The sequence below is a fragment of the Myodes glareolus genome, chromosome 8 (genome assembly GCF_982192425.1).
Source record: "Myodes glareolus chromosome 8, mMyoGla1.1, whole genome shotgun sequence".
NCBI classification, from domain to species: domain Eukaryota; kingdom Metazoa; phylum Chordata; class Mammalia; order Rodentia; family Cricetidae; genus Myodes; species Myodes glareolus.
In genome coordinates, this window is record NC_142033.1 from 81,957,376 (window position 1) to 81,975,009 (window position 17,634).

The 17,634-nt window shown below is 45.1% G+C and overlaps 1 protein-coding gene across 3 annotated transcripts in view; it reads right to left on the reverse strand.

The window, feature by feature from the left end:
* The window catches only part of Grb10 (growth factor receptor bound protein 10), a 112,933-nt gene extending 95,738 nt beyond the window's left edge, over positions 1-17,195 (reverse strand). For all 3 annotated transcript variants that reach the window (XM_085692223.2, XM_085692222.2, XM_085692220.2), the window contains exon 1: positions 17,064-17,195. In XM_085692223.2, coding sequence (XP_085548349.2) covers positions 17,064-17,069 — 6 coding nt within the window. In that variant the 5' untranslated portion in view covers positions 17,070-17,195. The remainder of the gene's footprint in view (positions 1-17,063) is intronic.
* Positions 17,196-17,634: the final 439 nt, after the last annotated feature.

Consider the following 17,634-nt stretch of genomic DNA (forward strand, 5'->3'; position numbering starts at 1 on the left):
AAGATTTATGAAGAACTTTGGACTCTCAAGCTCAAATATTACCTATCTGGAGAGAAACAAGAAAAGTCTATCCATACTCTTGCAGGATTTAGAACACTTTATGTAAAATAATTCAACAGCTCGCCATAAGGCTACACATAGAAGGAAGGGAAACCATCCCAGAATACTCTATCAAGGGCTGCGGATACCAGCAAAGGCAACTGATGAAGTCCAGTCCGCTGGTCCCACATGAGCCTTTCAACCTGGTTCCTCCCTGTAATTGGCCAATCTGTGTTTCCAAGACACTCATATGTTGAAGTCTTAACCCTAATACTTTAAAGTGTAACTCTCTTTGGAGATGGGTCACAGAGGGGTAACTAAGTTAAAATGAGGTCATGAGGGTGGCCCTGGTCCAATATGACTCATGTCACGCCCTTAGAAGAGGAGGTTAAAACATAGACATACAAAGAGGTACAAGTGTGTGAAGACAAAGAGAAGACTACACAGGCAAGCCAAGAGGGGAGAGAAGCCTTAGGCAACCCACCAACTCACTCACAATAGACTTCTAGCCTCTAGTACTGTGATACAAAAATCTGCAGTTGGGTCTTCCCATCTGTGGTCCATTTCAGCAGCTGGATTGAACAATATGGCAGTCATCTTTCTCCAAAATAGAGCCTCCTATATGCCTTTTCTTAGGAAGGCTACTTCTGCTTTAGCCCTCATCTACCTGCACTGCTTGCATCTCCTGCTTATACCTAAGACTGGCCAAAAGTCTTGCAAGAATCCATTCCAAGGGCTAATCAGCATCAAAGAGAGCTCCATTCACAAAATAAATTTCTTCAGGATGGCATATTAATTAAAAGATGGGGTGCAATACCTACCTAAGACCCCACATCATCACTACTTACATGAATCCCAATTCTTAGTGGTTGTCATCAGGATGAACATACACATTATGATGGACAAAAGCCAGAGGTCAAGTATTCTCTCATCTTGTGCTAGCCTTACTCTACAAATAACCAAGTAAAATGGCTCCAGTTTATGATGCAAACAGATACTCAGATAACTGAAACAGCAGGACGTGATCCCCACTTTACAGACAGACAGACATGGATGAGCTATGATGCTGAATGGCCAGTTGGTAAAGAATGTGGCTCACAGAACATCTCTAGTCCCTGCTGCCCACTGCCTACAATAGAAACAAAACCAAATGGAGTGAGAGAAAGAACAGAAGCAATCAAGTGATACCTTTGGGAACCTTGAAATAAAGGACCTCGTGTGAGTCTCCACTGGTAATGATACACACCTCTGCATCTTGCCTTCATCATTTAATAGAAGACTCTTCTGCAAAGAAAGGATCCATCTACATACAGGCTAGTATACACAGGACTTTCCTGGCTCTGACTGCCAAGGTGGCCACCCAGACTTCACTGATTACTGGCCCTCTGTTCCCCAAAAACAACTCCACCCACTCAGCATCAAAGTCAGCTCCAAAATCAAAAAATCCAAGCAGTCATTATCAAACATGCTATGAGCACGTATAGATTAGAATGCTCAATCTGAAAACACCCAGGACTAAAAACTGCTTAAGATATAAAAGAATATTTCTTCTCCCAAGAAGATTGTTTGACTTTCCAAGAACAAAACATGAAAGTAAATCCAGACAAGAAGTAGGTCTCCACTGTCATGTCTACTAATTTTAGGGATGAGTACCTAAATATACCAGTGGCTTCCAGCTCACTGCCTGGGTGTCTCCCTCATTCAAAAAGCAAGTGAACTTCAAGGATATAGAGCATAGAACTCTGCCCTCCTAAGAGGCTAAAGTTTATCCAAAATTTAAGTTTTGAGCCTGGTTCAAATTTCATCGAGTCCCCCTAGGTTACATCCATACCCTTGACCTACCCCAAAGATATGCCTGTTTCTCAGATCAGGTACCAGTTCATGGCCTGGGTAGAGTTCTTGGGGATTCTTGGTTCAAAGAACATTGAGTGGTCCATGAGTTTTCTTACAGGAGGAATGGATATAGAACAGGAAGGCCTGTAGTCTGATGTCTAGCACCCATGATTTTCTCAGATTTACATATTCAAGTCTTGTGTGCCAAATAGCCTAAGGTCCTATTCTGAGCATGGGAAAGTAGTGACAAACCTTTGCCCTGCAGCAGATGGACAATTCATCCTTCTCCTAAACCACGAGCCCTTTGCAGGGCACTGGGTCGATAAAAGCCCATCTTGCAGTGTATCTTAATCAACTGCACTAAGATGCCACTGTTTCAGTATTTCTACGTGATGCAAACAGTAACTAACTTGGTAGAGTGGTTGTTAGCATGGAGCAAGGGTGTAAACAGAGACTCACACAAGGCTGCTGCATTTCCACTGGTCTATCTATGATGTGGGTGCTCTGAACCGGTAAACTCAATGAAGGACAAATCAACAAACCTTTCCTAATTGTTAAGGGTGAAAATAAAACACTTGTTACCTCTTACCTGTCAGTCAGTTCTCCTCAGCATGTTGTTAGAAATCCAGGCATGAGACTCATAGAGCCCTAGTTTGTCTCCTGACATTAACCTGACTCAGCAGGCTACATCCGGGCAAATTATTTGCCTCACTGAGCTTCAGTGTCCCTAGTTACAAAACAAATATAAAGTAGAATCTCCCTTATAGGATTTTTGTGAGGATTAATGCACATAAAGACGGAGGACAAGCTCTAATCATAAGTAAACATTAAATAAATACCTGCTGTTACCATCTGTGACATAGAAAATGTTCCCCCATTATCAGATAAAACGTTGTTAGCTTTGAAATGGTCCTGAAAAACAGATTTAGTGCCGCCAGAAGGACAGCTCATGGATCACGTCTAATTCTCATACTTGGAGATTTTCACCCCTATTGGATCTAACCTTTTCCTGGATTCTGGTAGAATGCCCCAGAGCTACTTCCCAATGCCTGTGCCACACATGTGCCTTCAGATTTAGAGACTTGTTGTGAGGGCACAACTTAATCTCGAAGGTAAAATTTAAAAATTTAGAGGAGCTCACCACATCAATTATTTTTGTCTAGTTTCAAGAAAATAGATGTTAAACTTTGTATTTGGAAAAACAAACAAAACACTTTTTAAGTCTTACAAAATGAATTGAGTAATATACAACCCACCACAATGACCTCAGGGTTGATCCATAGTCACAGAGCCTATACAAACACCTCTCCAGAGCATTGCTTACCATGAAACCAGACAGCACCTACGGCAGGCTCTGATAATGTTCCAAAGCAGACCAACAGGTCATGGTCATGGGTTGACCTTGACCATCTTGTGGGAGATAGGCACCTACTGAGTTCAGATGAAACTCCTTTATCTGTCCTCCTTTCGGTCAAGAAAACATGTTCTCAGGCAGCTGTCTAGTTAGCGCAAAAATTTAAGATCTTACTAAATGAGATACTAACCTGGACAAAACAGATGTCTTAGCTTACTCCAGGATTTTCCAGAAACAAGGTACTTCTTGATTCTTGTTTGGTATCTTTGGTATCTTCCAAAAATTCCTGAGCTAACATAAAGTGTTCCCCTGTCTAGCTTTCACACACTAAATATTTAGAGTAATAACAGTGACTATTTAGACACGCAACAAATTCCAACTTTCACAACAAAGATATTCAACCTGGTTAGCCACAGGGAAGCCTAGGCTTTTTGAAAGGGGACAGAATAAATTTTAAAAAGCAAATTCCAAATTGGAAAGATACCAGAGACTACTGTGTTTTCACAAAGTAAGGTACTTAATAGGATAAATTAAGAACTATATGAATAAATAGGAATGGGAGAAAAGGTAAATTTCTAAAAAGCAATCACAAAATGTCAGAATGCTATGGACAGAACATATGGGCAGTTTCAAAGTGTATCAACAATTAAATACAGGAGATACAGTATAGGTCAGTGGTGTGCAGTTACCCAGCCTGTGTAGGGCCCTGAATTTGAAAACCAGCATCTTGAAAATAAAGAGAAGTAGTCTGGGCAGAAACTCTATTAGCAACATACCTGCTGTGCAAGGATGAGGGTCTGGATTGGGGCCCTGGAACATATGTAAAGCGTCAAGAATGGGAACCACAAATTCAGTGAGAGATCTTGTCTTAAAAAATAAAAGGCGAAGTACATGTATGCATGTGTGTGGTATATTAACAAGTATGTGTTCATGTGTATGTATACATATGTATATGTGGAAAACAGGTCAATGTCAGAAGTCTTTATCAATTGCTCTCTATCTTACTTTTGGAAGAAGGGTTTCTCACTGTTGTATGAATAAAAATTGTCCCCCACAGGCTCATGAATTTGTACATTTGGTGCTCAACTGGTATCCCTGTGTTGGAGGTTATGGATGTAGAGCTTTGATGGAGTAGGAAAGTCATGAGGGTAGGGGTTTAAGAGTTCATAACCTTGTTCCACTTCACTTTTCTGGTTTCCTACCTGAGAAAGTGTGATCAGCTAACTTCCTACTTCGGCCATCTGCTTCAATGACTTCCTCACCACCATTAATGGACTCTCCCTCTGGAATCATTGGCCAAAATAAACTCTTTTATAAAAGAACAGAAAAGTAACTAATAACACTCACTGAACCTGGAACTCGCCAGTTCATCTAGATTGGCTGGCCAACAAAAACCAGGGTGCCTTTGGTGTAATAGAAATAACCTTGTTTTGCTCATTTCCCCCCCCCTTTCCTGTGTGTGTGTGTGTGTTACTTGTCTGCTGGAAGTTTCTAGCCTATACCATGTATAATGTTAAGGGTGTGTATTGTTTCATACTTTAGCACCAAAGGCAAAAAGCCCACCCATCATGAAACCTAACTATCCCAGGGGCCAAAGATCACATGATGAAATCATAAACAGAAACACAAAGGGAATACTGAATAGAAAAAGAGATTTTGAAAAAAAAAATCATTGCTATTTACGGATGAAATGGACGATCAATTAGAACCAAGGTGAACATTCAATAAGATTGCAATCTGGCAGCAGGCTACAACCACTCTTTCTATATTTCACTAGCAACAGGGTAATTAGAAAATCTGATGGTAAAAATTGTTTCATTCATAAAAGCATTAAAATAATACACTTCAGACAGAAATAGACACAAGATTCTTGGAGAATGGAAGGCTTTCATGGAGGAACCTGAAAAAGCAGATGTAGAAACACACTCCCTTGGTTGGAGGAAGCTACTTCTATTACCATTCCTATGGGACAGGACAACGCAGCTCAGTTCACACCCAGTCTTGAGAGAGTTAGTTCCCTTGCTGAAGAGACATTCATGTCCACAGAACACATAGAAGACTTTGAACAACCTAAACCGACCTGCTGAAATCCTCACCTCTTCAATTCTGTTCACCTACTGGGCACCTACCAAAGTGCACCAAGGGCCCTCTTCCATTCCTACATGCCTTTTACCCAACCCACCAGCCTAACAAAGTTCGGCTATAAAAGCAACCAAGAGCCATCCACTTCTACCTCTACTGCTGCCAGCAACAACTGGCTTCTCTCAGACATAGAAACTTATTTCATCCCTCAGCATCCTCATAACCCACCCATCCCCCAGCACTGCAGAGTCCATGAGTTAAGTCCCAGCCAAATGCCATCCTTACCCATCTTCTGCTGAGATATCAAAATATCTGAGCTTAGATAATTTATAAATAGAAGTTTATTCGCTCATGGTTCTAGATGCTGCCAAGTCCAAGTGCATGGCCCTGGCATCTGCTTGGCATCTGGCAAGGGCCTTCTTGGTTCATCAGAACATGGCAGAAGCATCACATGGTGAAACAAAACATATGCTAGCCTGCATCTAATCTCTTCTTCTTCTTCTAAATTCTCTAATACCACCATGGGAATCTTATACCTCACCTAACCCTTCTACCCATTCAAAGGACTCAGAACTCTAGAGACTACTGACATATGAACTTGGAAATTTAGTTCTCAACAAGCCTGCAAAGGGAAAATTCAAATCATAATCCTTACTGTACTCTGAAGTCACCCAAATGTTCAATCGAAGTTGCCAGGCCCACTCTATGGTGTTCCGGCCTCTACTTCAGGCTGCCTAAAAATGGATAGACCTCAATTGACTAGCCTTGCCTATCCGTCTACAGGCATGCCTGTTCCTAGAGCCTTGGCAAATTCTGCCATCCAAAACACTTCCAACCATTTACTTTTACTGCCTAAAGCCCCTCAGAAGCAAAGCTTCCATCTGCCTCAACCTGTTCCATTCCTCCCTATGGTATGGGCCCAGCCTACAAACTCCTAACCCATTCCACAGCAGGTCTGGTGCTCAGCCTTTTCACTTCTTCTTCCCCATCCTCCAAAAGCAGGTTTATTGCTGCTGGTTTCCCCTTGTGGACTCATTTTGTAGTGATTTCTTTATTAAGAAGCCACTTCAAGACCAGGACTACTACTCTATGTCTTAGAACAGGACTAAAAGAATACATTTTAAAAAAGGCACCCAGAGGGGTCTAATCTAGTGTACTGGTCTAAGGCACTCTTAGAAGGTGGGTAGCCTTCTAAGTATGCAACAGAAGAGGCACAGTGCCAAGGAGTCTCTGGCATTTGACAGGCAGCCATGGAAGTGGCTGGGAAGCCAACCTCTATAGGCAAAGGAGGTAACATCTCTGTCTTGATTTCCTTCCCTCAACACTAAAATGGGAAGACAACAGTCCCAAAATGTGAACAGACACAGTAGCTGAAAGGTGCCTCACATTGGGTGGCAGAAGGCAACCAAGTGGAAGGGGTAGGAAAGAGCTGAGGAGAAGAAATAAGAGGGCATCATGTTTATAAAAGAGCACAGTGACAAATTGGTGTGTGGTCACATCTATAATTCAAAGACAACCCCTCCCCCCAAACACTGGCCCATACGGTCACTACACAGAAGAGACAATAGGCAGGAATGGAAATCTTACTTTGCCAACCCGCAGGATGCAAGTTTTAAAATACGGACCAGGGGTGACTTATCTAAGACTTAAAATCCTGCAAAGTATGAGGGGTTTTGGTCAAGTTTCAAACTAGTGGTCTTTACTCTTCTGTCTTGCCAGCCTTCTCTTGCGAAGGGCAGGAAGGGCCCCATCTGCTTCTGCCCTTGAGTGGCTCTCCCTCCCTCCTCACACCTCAACACAATGGGCCTATTAAGTGCTTCAGGCCAAGTCACATGAACACTGACTACACAGACCCTGCTCTGTGTGTTGCTTCCAGAAACCCGGAAGAACTTAGCCCTCTATTTTCTTGTCTTTTTTGTCCATCCTTTTCCTCCCTTTGCCTTTCTTCACTAAAGGAGATGCATTTTAAAAAGAAAAGCACAGAGAGGGAAAGTGATGAAGGGCGGCACTGGAAGCAGCTACGGCTTGAGAGGCAGCAGAGCGGGTGGCGGGATAAGATGGTTCCTCCTTCCATCTGTCTGTCTCCTGTTCCTTCTCCTCAGGGGGCATATCTCTGAAAAGATGGGAGTCAGAGCTCTCTGGATACTTTATCAGCTTACTACGTTTAAGAGACTACAATGAAATCTTCTTGCTTCTCTCTCTGTTTTGCCTACGTGGAGGTTGAATATTCTGGATTCACAGGGCATGTGATTGACAATCCACCTTCTTTCTTCTACACTAGGCACTAAAAGGACTTGAAAAATGGCCAGCAGTGTCTCTTCAGATTAAATGAAATAATAATCCATTTCTATAAGTGACATTATACTTATGTTGTTTTAAAGGGAGGGAAAACACCAAAATGTATTTGCTTTGATGTCTCAAATGTCAAGTACTGGCAGATATAGCTCATTTGGTAGTGTGTCTACCTACCATGGATAGCCCTGAATTTATAACCCAGCACTGCTCAAAAAATCTGGGTATGGTGTTGCATGTAATACCAGTACTCTGGAGACAGAGGCAGAAAGAACAGAGGTTCAGGGCATTCTTAACTAAGTAGCAAGATTTACCTGAAAACAAGGAGTGGAGGGGGGGATGAATATCAACATTTATCCATTTACCCACAGTTCTTCAGGCTCCTTAGTCATTTTTAAGGACCAATGGGTCTAAAACGTCTAAATAAATTTTTCACATACAATGTCCTTTGTCTCCATAGCCCCCAAACCTGAAGTAGCTCCCCTGAAAACCAAGACCTCACCCATCACACAGAACTTCAATGCATACCTAGGGCAGTCTAAAGGAAGGCAAGCCACCACCAAAAGAGTTCATGGAACAAGACCCCTTTCAAGGTAACTTCTTCAAGCACACCAGGTTTCATACATTTTCACTTGAGACACAGCCATAGACATGAATGTCCCTGGCCAGACCACTGCAGCATAGTATACACACGGCCCCAGATCCAGGACAGGACAATTCCCTTCATTCTACTCTGTCAGGGGTCCTAGAGGTCAGCATCTAGAAAAGTGGCTCAGCTATGCTCCCTGAACCCCAGCCGGCATGTTGATTCTGGCAGGATGTACATGGAGGACAGTATTTAACTGCCTTCTGGACAAGTCACACACATCGGGAGAAGCAGGAGGAAAATGTCACACTTCTAGTATTTCCAGTTTCCAAGAAAATTCTAGCCCTGCCTCTGGGTGAAATGCAGCCCAGATAACTGACAGCCTCTTAGGGGTGGCCAACACCCCGAGGTAGCCAGAGCTCATCCATCTTCCCTTTGTCTATGTGCACTCAGAGGCTAAGCTCAGAAACATCCATTGGAACCCCCAATCAGACCTTCCTAGCTACAGAGGAGCAGCACTGCTCAGCTTATACACCAACTATCCGCGTCCATCTGTTCCAAATGTGTGACACTAAGAGGCCAGAATTTGCTGCCCGGGAGGAATGAACCGTGAGGCTCCAGTGAACAACTGTGCATCTCAGGCCTCCCAACGGGTTGGAACATCCAACCACGTTCCGCCTGTGGTCAGGCCACCGCATCCGGGACTGAGCATAGCTCTTCAAGGATCTATTTCTGACCTGGGAACATGAGGCACTTTCCAAATGGGGCAAGGGCCTCATCACACCTCTTCCTTCTCCTGAGGATTTGGGATAGTACAGTATAGAATGTTCTCCCCTGAAAGGCCAGAGTTGGCCCCGAGAGAGGGTTACCAACTCAACCTAATTTTAACGTCATATGGATCTGATGGTAAATGAAGAGTAGTTAGGAGACTCGATGGCAGTGTGCATCTTCAGACAATCTACTTACCACCATCGTCATCTCTATGGCCCCAGAAATGGAAAAAAAAAGAATAGAGTAAGGAACACTGTGAATCATGGCACATGTGTTCCAAAGTGACAAACACCCAACATAACAATTTACAGGCACCCACAGGACTATCAACCCATATGGATTCTTCCTTGAAAACTATCGGGGTGGGAAAATTGAAGAGCTTCTACCCAATATTGTGCTAGTATTGTGAAAAGCCCACAAATGATGCCACACTCAATAGTGGAAGGGTGAAAGCATGTCCTCTCAGATGGAGAACAAGACACGTCCTCCCCTTTGCTACTTTTATGTAGCACAGTTTAGTTCCGAAGTCCTAGTCGGGACAAGAGAAAAAGTAGCAACAGAAACAACAAAGGCACCTAACTGTAAAGACAGAAATGAAGTTATCTCAGTTCAACTTGGAGACAAAAGAATAGGGGAAAAAAAATCTTCGTGATGAGATTTGATAATGGTCCACTCAGTTTGACACCAGAAGCAGAGCCAGTAAAAGACTGAAATAAATTTAACTTCACCACAAAAGAGGGACTTGGGAATATAGTTCAGTGGTAGAGTACCTGCCTGGTATGTGTGAGGCTCTAAGTTCACCCCCCCCAAAAAAACTACAACAACAAATAAAGGAAAAACAATGTTCATTATAGGACATTTATCCAGATAAAACCCGTAAGAAAGGAAAATACATCCACGGTGACTGCTCTTCAGTGTCTGTGAGAACCTGAAATACTAAGATGAGCACAGTATCGAGCAGGGTGAAAGTGGAAAGCCGGGGGGGGGGGACACCTCTAATATATTGCTGGTAACAATGTAAAATGGTTTGGCCACTGAAGAAAGTCTGGCAATTCCTAAATGCTAATCACAAAACTACTAAATGATCAAACACTTCCAAATCTGGATAGAAATGTCACAGTCTAGTGGTTGGAAAAAATATAACTGTCTTCACTGCTCCTGGCTTCCAAGATGGCGGGTCACTGCTCTTCCATCCATAGGGACAAACATCTCTACATGCACAAGAGCAGGAGAGAGCAAATCTACTCACTTAATCCTTCTTGAAGCCCAAATGCCATTCAGAAGGCTCGGACCTCATGATGTCCCTATCTCCTAAGAGCTGTGATTTTTAGTGCTATTGCATTAGGAAGTAAGTTGCAACCCAAGAATTTTGGGGCATACACTTGGAACACAGTGGTGCACTTATCTACAAAAATACTAATTGAAATTAAGTTGAATACTTTGAATGGGTAAATTTCATGGTGTGTAAATTATACCTCAGTAAGTGTGACTGTGTAAAAATGAAGGGAAGAGAACACTACAAAAGGCTACTGTCATGAAGTAATAGGCAAACAGGGAGTTCTATGTCCCACAACTTCAAGCCAGCGTAATTGCTCCTCCCCTCAGAGTATCACAGTACTTTGCAGCACAGTGAGTCTTCTGGAAAGCACAGCCACAAAGAGCCTGCATTCGCCCACTGTTTCTAAGCTTCCTGGGCCATGAACCTTCAGGAAAGCACTACGTTGCCCAATATCTCAACATGACCAGGATGATTCTCGATAAAAAGGTGACAAGGAATGGGGCCCAAAGTCCAATGGGCTCTATTATTACATCCATTGAGCAACTTGAATAGGCATGAATACAAGAATTCAGTAGGGCTTTTATTATCCAGGGAGGTATTTTGGTGTGAGAATTTTTTTAAAGGTAGCACTAAAAAGGGGTGGAGTGAATCCATAAATATAGAATGTAGGGTCACATGCGCAAGTAAGATGAAAGCTAATTTTATGTCATTTCCCTTAAGATGGTTAACAATGAGACAACTTAGACCTACCTACCTTTCAGGACACAGCAAACCTCATGCTGACAGAAGACAGGGCAAGAACGCAGTCTGCAGCTTCACTAGGACATCTTTGTTGTCATGGTCGATACTGTGAAAGGCCCTTTCTGGTCCTTACCTGGTTCTAAGAGGTGAAGGCATGGGCCCCTGGAGAAGCAAGGTGTTAAGCATACAAGCGTAAAGCGAGCTACTCAATGGCGGAGTGCTTGGGTAGCGCGCCCAAGACCTGTGTTCAATCCTCCCAGGCACGGCAAGGAAGACAAAGTACGGACTCAGAGAAAGGCATGTAGTTTCCTAAGCCATTCAAGATTCAAAAGACTCCAAGAGTTGCACTGTTCCAAATGAAGGAAGAGCTACGTCACAAAACCTACCGGAACGCAAGTGCCCAGCAGGACACTCCAAATATTTATAACTGAAAAACTGATTTATAATTGAGCACATGTAAGAGTGTTACTTATGACAATATCAGACTAGTCACAGCAAAATTTTTGGAAAATATTCCCGGGTTAATAGCACTACTAATGATAGTTCTTAACGACTGAAGTACCCTTAACAGAAAATTTCTAGAGGAAAAAAAAAGCATGGGAGGGAACCACACTAAGGCCTTACTGCACAAAGCCTGGTTGGTCACTTTGCAAGTGCATGGACATCAAGCAACGCCGGTCAGAAGATCAGACCTGGGCCCCACACCACACCTACTGCAGATTTTAGCAGGGCTCTGAGAGACTTATGCATGCCAACCTTAAGGAGTACCACTTTCAACCAGCGAAACAGTGTTAAATATTAACAGTTAACAGTATTAACATTTAACTCGTCAGAACTGAAACCTGCTAGCTCCCTTCAAGACAATAAATAAATATTAATAGCGAGCCTCCCTCCTTTTTCATAGCTTTAATTTCTATGGTTTCAGTTACCTGTGGTCAACCAACATCTGGCATTAAATGTAAAATTTCAGAAATAAGAAAAGTGTGCCTAATTTACAAATAAAATTCTATCATAGATATGACTAGTACTGCCATAGTTTAGTTTTAAATGTCTTTCAAAAAAAACCACACCCATATATTAAAAGAGTTGATCTTTACCTTGGAGCTACAGAAGATGGCTGCATCCTTTAAGACGGTGGGGATCTATAGGGAGATTTTAGCCTTTGAAGGGGCTCTGAAATGTTCACAAGGAGAAGACTTTGCTCTGGGACACATTCCCCTTGCCATGGTGTACGATGTTGGCACAGGCCCAAAAGAATGGAGACTAGCAGCTATGGAAGGAAACCTCTGAATCCATGAGCTAAAATGAGCCTTTGCTTTTTTTTTTTTTTAACTGATTCCCCCAAGTATTTGCAAACTGTGATAGAAAGTGATTAACTCAGCTTCCATCTGTAATTTAAGTGTCCTTTAGGGACTCTGGGGTGCGCTCCTATGGACGAGAGGGACTCCTGGGCTGCTGTGCTTTCCTGATGAGTCACCCTGACTGTCCTTGGACCCTTTTCTTACCGCTTCACTTATACTTCATGATCTTACATTTGTGATAGCTGCTGTGACAAAATGTCGGCCACAGCAACTCCCGAGAGGAAGGGTTTATTCTTGGCTTATGGCTTGAGAGGGTATGGTCCACCACGGCAGGGAAGGCACAGTGGAAGAACGGCGCCATGCTGCGAGAGTGTGAGGCAGCTGGTTACATTACATTACATCAAGAAGTAGAGAACACTGCAGTGGGAACCAGGTCTACACACTAAGCCATAAGGCCTGCCTGCTACCAGTAACCTACTTCCTCGTTTCCTGAAGGTTCCACAATCTCCCAATGCACTGGCATCGGTGGGGGACCATGTGCTCAAACACAGGAGCCAAATTGTAGCCATTAGTTTCAACCTAGGTTGGGGAGAACAGCCTGATTCCTCAAACATCTGTTGAATGTGACAGGAGAGGGTCCTGTCAAAAGCCATCAAGGCACTCCTTGCAATTCTCACCCCACTGAAGTGCGAACCCACGGCCTGAGCTTCTGTCAGCCATCACGACCGTGACCAGCGAACACAAACAGCCCCGGGACTAGCACCGAAGTGGAGAGAAATCATGCGTAGGTGACTTAAAGTCCCATTTATACCATCAGGATTCTCTTTCCTCTCAGATATCAGGTTTCAGCCTGAAGCCTCCTGACTTCACCCCTGGTACTTCCTGATGCCCACAGGCAGCTTTTCATAGACTAGGAATATTCCTAAAGAAGTACCAGCTCAAAGGAGCAAAAAGGCAGACCGCCCCCCCCCAAAATGTCAATTAGTTACTACTTCCCTATGCAAACTCCTCCTTTTCTTACTATTTAACTTCCACCCGACTCAAGGGAAACAAAGCCTATTTAATTGGAAAAAAGGAAAGAGATATACTATTGAAAAAAAAATCAAACCTCCATTGTAAGGGTTCAGGAACTGATGGCTTTGGGAATAAGGCAAAACATCAGGTCAATGGGTCAATGCCACCTGCATACACAAGTCTTAACATATAGCACTTGAAAGCTTAAAATACTGTACTTGAAGAGCATTTAACACACCCACCTACAGAGAGCATCACTGCAATTCAGTACACTGTGGAATGTTAGCTTTATTTTCTCACAGAGTCATGCTTGCTGCCTCAGTCCAGAAACATGAGAGAATATTACATACAGCACATCACTAACCTAGGAAACAATCAAAATTCAAGGCAGGCTTTCTACTGAATGCATAGATATCACCATAAAGTTGAAAACTTTTTAAGTCTGGGTTAGGCATGATAAAACACAATACTCACTTAGGAAATTCTCAAAAAAATTTAAATTAAAAAAATTGAGCCCAACTCTCATATTCTGGACCCTCTGTAGTGCATTCTATGGATTACAAACAAACGCAGACTAGCAAAACAAATTTGGACATGATGAGTGACCGCACCAACTGTCAGATTTGCCTTTCAGTGCCCTGCACTGGTTGAAGCTGGAATCCTGGGGCCTAGGCCAACTCCTTTTTTTAAATATGATGAAATAGAGAACAAGATGGCTCATACAAAGGCCTCTTATGACACACTCTCCCAGACCTCCCAGAGTCCAAAGGGCTCCGACTGCTTCCACACCACCCCTCATTTTTGCTGTTGTCCCTCTAGTTAGGCAGTAACTCCACCAGATGAAGGTTGCCAACCTTTTGCCCTAGTACCCCAAACCCCACGTGGTTACAAGGCTCAGACACAGCATCTCTTCTCCAGCTTCACGTTCATTAAGAACCAATCATGGTGGCCGGTGAGATGATTCATCAAATAAAGGCACTTGCCACCAAAGCACAGTAACCCGAGTTCAATCCCCAGGTCCCACACAGCAAAAGAAGAGGACTTACAGAGACTGTGCATGAGGGCCCCACCCCCGTAAATAAAATGCATCAATTTAAAAACAGTTTTGAAAGAATTTCCAATGGGTCTCACAGTGATGGTGGAGTCCAGTCTCAGATTCAGCAAGAACCAAGCTGTGTCTGAAGATATGTGCTCCAATGCTATACCCTGGGCCTCCCCCGATCCCGTCACCTTGGGCATCATTAGACCTCAGTCTCTCAAGTCTCAGATGGAGTATGTAACTGTGCTAGTCCAAGAAAGCATCCTAAGACATTCTTTCTAAGTCACCAGTATGAAACTGTCTGGTTTTTGTGGGACCACAAGGGTTGAAAGTCAGTGAATTCAGACTGTCGCCTAAATGTCACCTAATTCTAAAATTCAAAAGATGCACTGTTCTCTGAAATTTTAGAAGCCCAGTTCTGGGTGGTAATTACATGATGCGAGAAGAGTGGCTGGGGATGGAAATCCTTAAGAGGGGGTTTAGAAGCAAAAATAACTCCCATTTTAATTCTACCAACCTGGCACTTCTCCCACCCCTTCAAACTGGTAGTGAAATTGCCATTAACTCCATCTGCCACCTTTTCCTAACCATTAGTGCACAATTCTCAGTACTGCCAGGCAGGATCTATAATTCCCTTTTCTAGTCCAGATAAAGGGAGGGGCGAGAAGCGCAACAGGAATCCAGCCCTAAGTCCACACGGGGACCCCACACCTACCCCACAATTAAGCGCATAGTTGTGTGGAACCCGAAATGGGAAGCGTCACTTACCACCTTTCTTCTTAGGGCTGATGGAAAGGAAAAATTCCAATAATCCCATCCCTCCAGCCTACCATCACCCCCATCCTCACCCCATTTGCTAAATACAGAGGGTCTGGGATACAAGGGAATGGCATAGGGCCATTACCAAAATCAACCAACCAAAGAAACAAAACCCACACGAGTCAACACTGCTGCAAGAAAGGAAAAAACAAAACAAAACAAAACAGGAACATACAAGAAATAAAGGCCGAGTCCGAGGGCCCTGGCTACCAACAGGTCAAAATCCCTGCAGTCATTCACTGCGTTCCAGATTCAGACAGAACGAAAATGAAAAACACTCACTTTTTACCCACTGGTCCAGGAATGAAACTATTTGCTAATACAGACAGCAATGTCCCCAGCCAGTAGCTGCCTGAGTGAATGCTCCGTCCAGTCCTCTTATCAATACACTGGCAGCGGCGGCTCCCGCCATCAACAGAAAAATGGCAGCTGATGAGAAGGGCAGTCAAAATGTAAACAGGTGATCTGACTGTCTGAAGATCTACGTCAAGGGGTAACGAAGAGCTGCTACGGTCAAGTGGACAATTTGCTGAATGCAATTAAAAACATAAACCCGACGACAAAATCTCTATCACTCAATTTTAACTAATTGCTATTTTCTTTCAGTGAAATAAGAGGTTTTACGGATAAAGATACACGGTGAGAATGTGTATTTATCCCAAGCTCCTATACTATACTAGACTACTCTCCATCAAGGTTTAAAAGAGGACCAGGCTGATCTTAGATCCTATTTTTAACAGAGAAAAAAGGTCCAGTTACCCCAGATGCCCGTGTCTGCTCACAGACCAAGCTGGTTCGTACAACCACTGCCCACCACTTGGCTGCGAGCAGATGCTACGTCTCCACGTTCCAGTCACAGGTTTACGTGGGTACAGTTACTACTTGTTACATAATACTTTTTAAAAAAAATCGAGATTAAAAATGGTTACATAAGACTATCCTACAGCTATGGTCCACCCAAGCTCGCGCGATCCCGGACCGTAGGCGAGCCGGTAAGCGAGCCGGCAAGCGAGCCAGCAGCTAGCAGCGCAACAGCGCGCCGAGCCCGCGGCCATTCGTGCTCGCAAGCTCGCCGGAGCTGCTCACCCCTCGGACCTTTGCAGATCTCGGGAGGCGAACCCTTTTCAAACGACCACCGAGACTTCAGCACGTCTCCTCGTACTCCCAGACCCCGGAACGTTGCGGATGACGGAGCCCACCTGCGTACCTGGAGAGCCGGCCGGCTAGCACAGCCTTCACCACACGGGGTCGCTGTGTGCGCGCTACCGGCCGGCGGACAGCTCGCGAACCCGGCAGTGCCCAGCGCGTGGACAGCGCTCCGCATGGACAGCGCTCGGCCGCGCGGCTCGGCTCGGGTTCGCCACGGCTCCGCCCCAGCTAAGGGCCTACAGCGCAGGAGGAGGACTCCGGGGCCTGAGAAGCGCAGAGGCCGGCCAGGCACGCACCAGACAAGCGGCAACTCACGCTTGCCGCGCCAATACGCGGCAACGTGCGTGCCGACACAGGAGCTACATGCGCCAACACAAGCTGACAGGCGCTAACACAAACCAACACAGCCGATAAGCTCCTGTGTAAACCAACAGGAAGAGCCGGCAAGCTCAGATAAGAATGATCGCGGCCAGCAGGGCGCCAGCACGCGCCGACACAAGCCGGCACGCGCCAACACGAGCCGGCACGCGCCGACACGAGCCGGCACGCGCCAACACGAGCCGGCACGCGCCGACACAAACCGGCACGCGCCGACACGAGCCGGCATGCGCCAACACGGCTGACACGCGCCCACACGCACAGACACACACAGACACGCGCCGACACGGGCCAACACGCTAAGCTAAGCAACGTAACCTCCCAGGAGGCCAACCCAGTAAGGGTGCCGTACCTCCCCGCCCCCGAACATGCCCGCCTGGACCCACCCCCATCACTGCACAGGTGCTGGGAGGCTTGCTCAGCCGCGCCGATCCCTGGTCCTCTACCGCTCTCCTCAGCTTCCAGGGGACTGACTGGGCACCCCTGACGACCGGGAGGACGAGGGACGCGGCTAGTCCTTGCGCACTACGGGAACCCCAGGACCAAACCCATGTGACGCAGCCACGCCCCGAGGCCCAGCGGGGGCCCTCTGCTGCCCAATCCCCGGATCCCTGGTTCTCATGGCAACCCTGAAGAACCTCTTGCTCCCAGCGTCTTGTCCTCCCCTCCCCCACATCTCCTCTTCGCTGTGATGGGCAAGAACAGGAACGCCGCCCACAGATCTCATGACGCCAAAAGATCACCATGTCCACCGGTTAAACCACATACAGAGCTCAGAAATGATGGTGAGCCCACCAGAGGTCAGCAAAGCCACCAGCAACACCATTTTTCTGACCTGCAAAGGAGGCGAATTCTGAGTGACTACAGCCAGCCAACCTCAATATCCACAATCATTTTCATCTCAAATCCTTCCCCAAAATGTCAAAGCAAGAATACCAGCAAGGGAGAGGCTCCTTC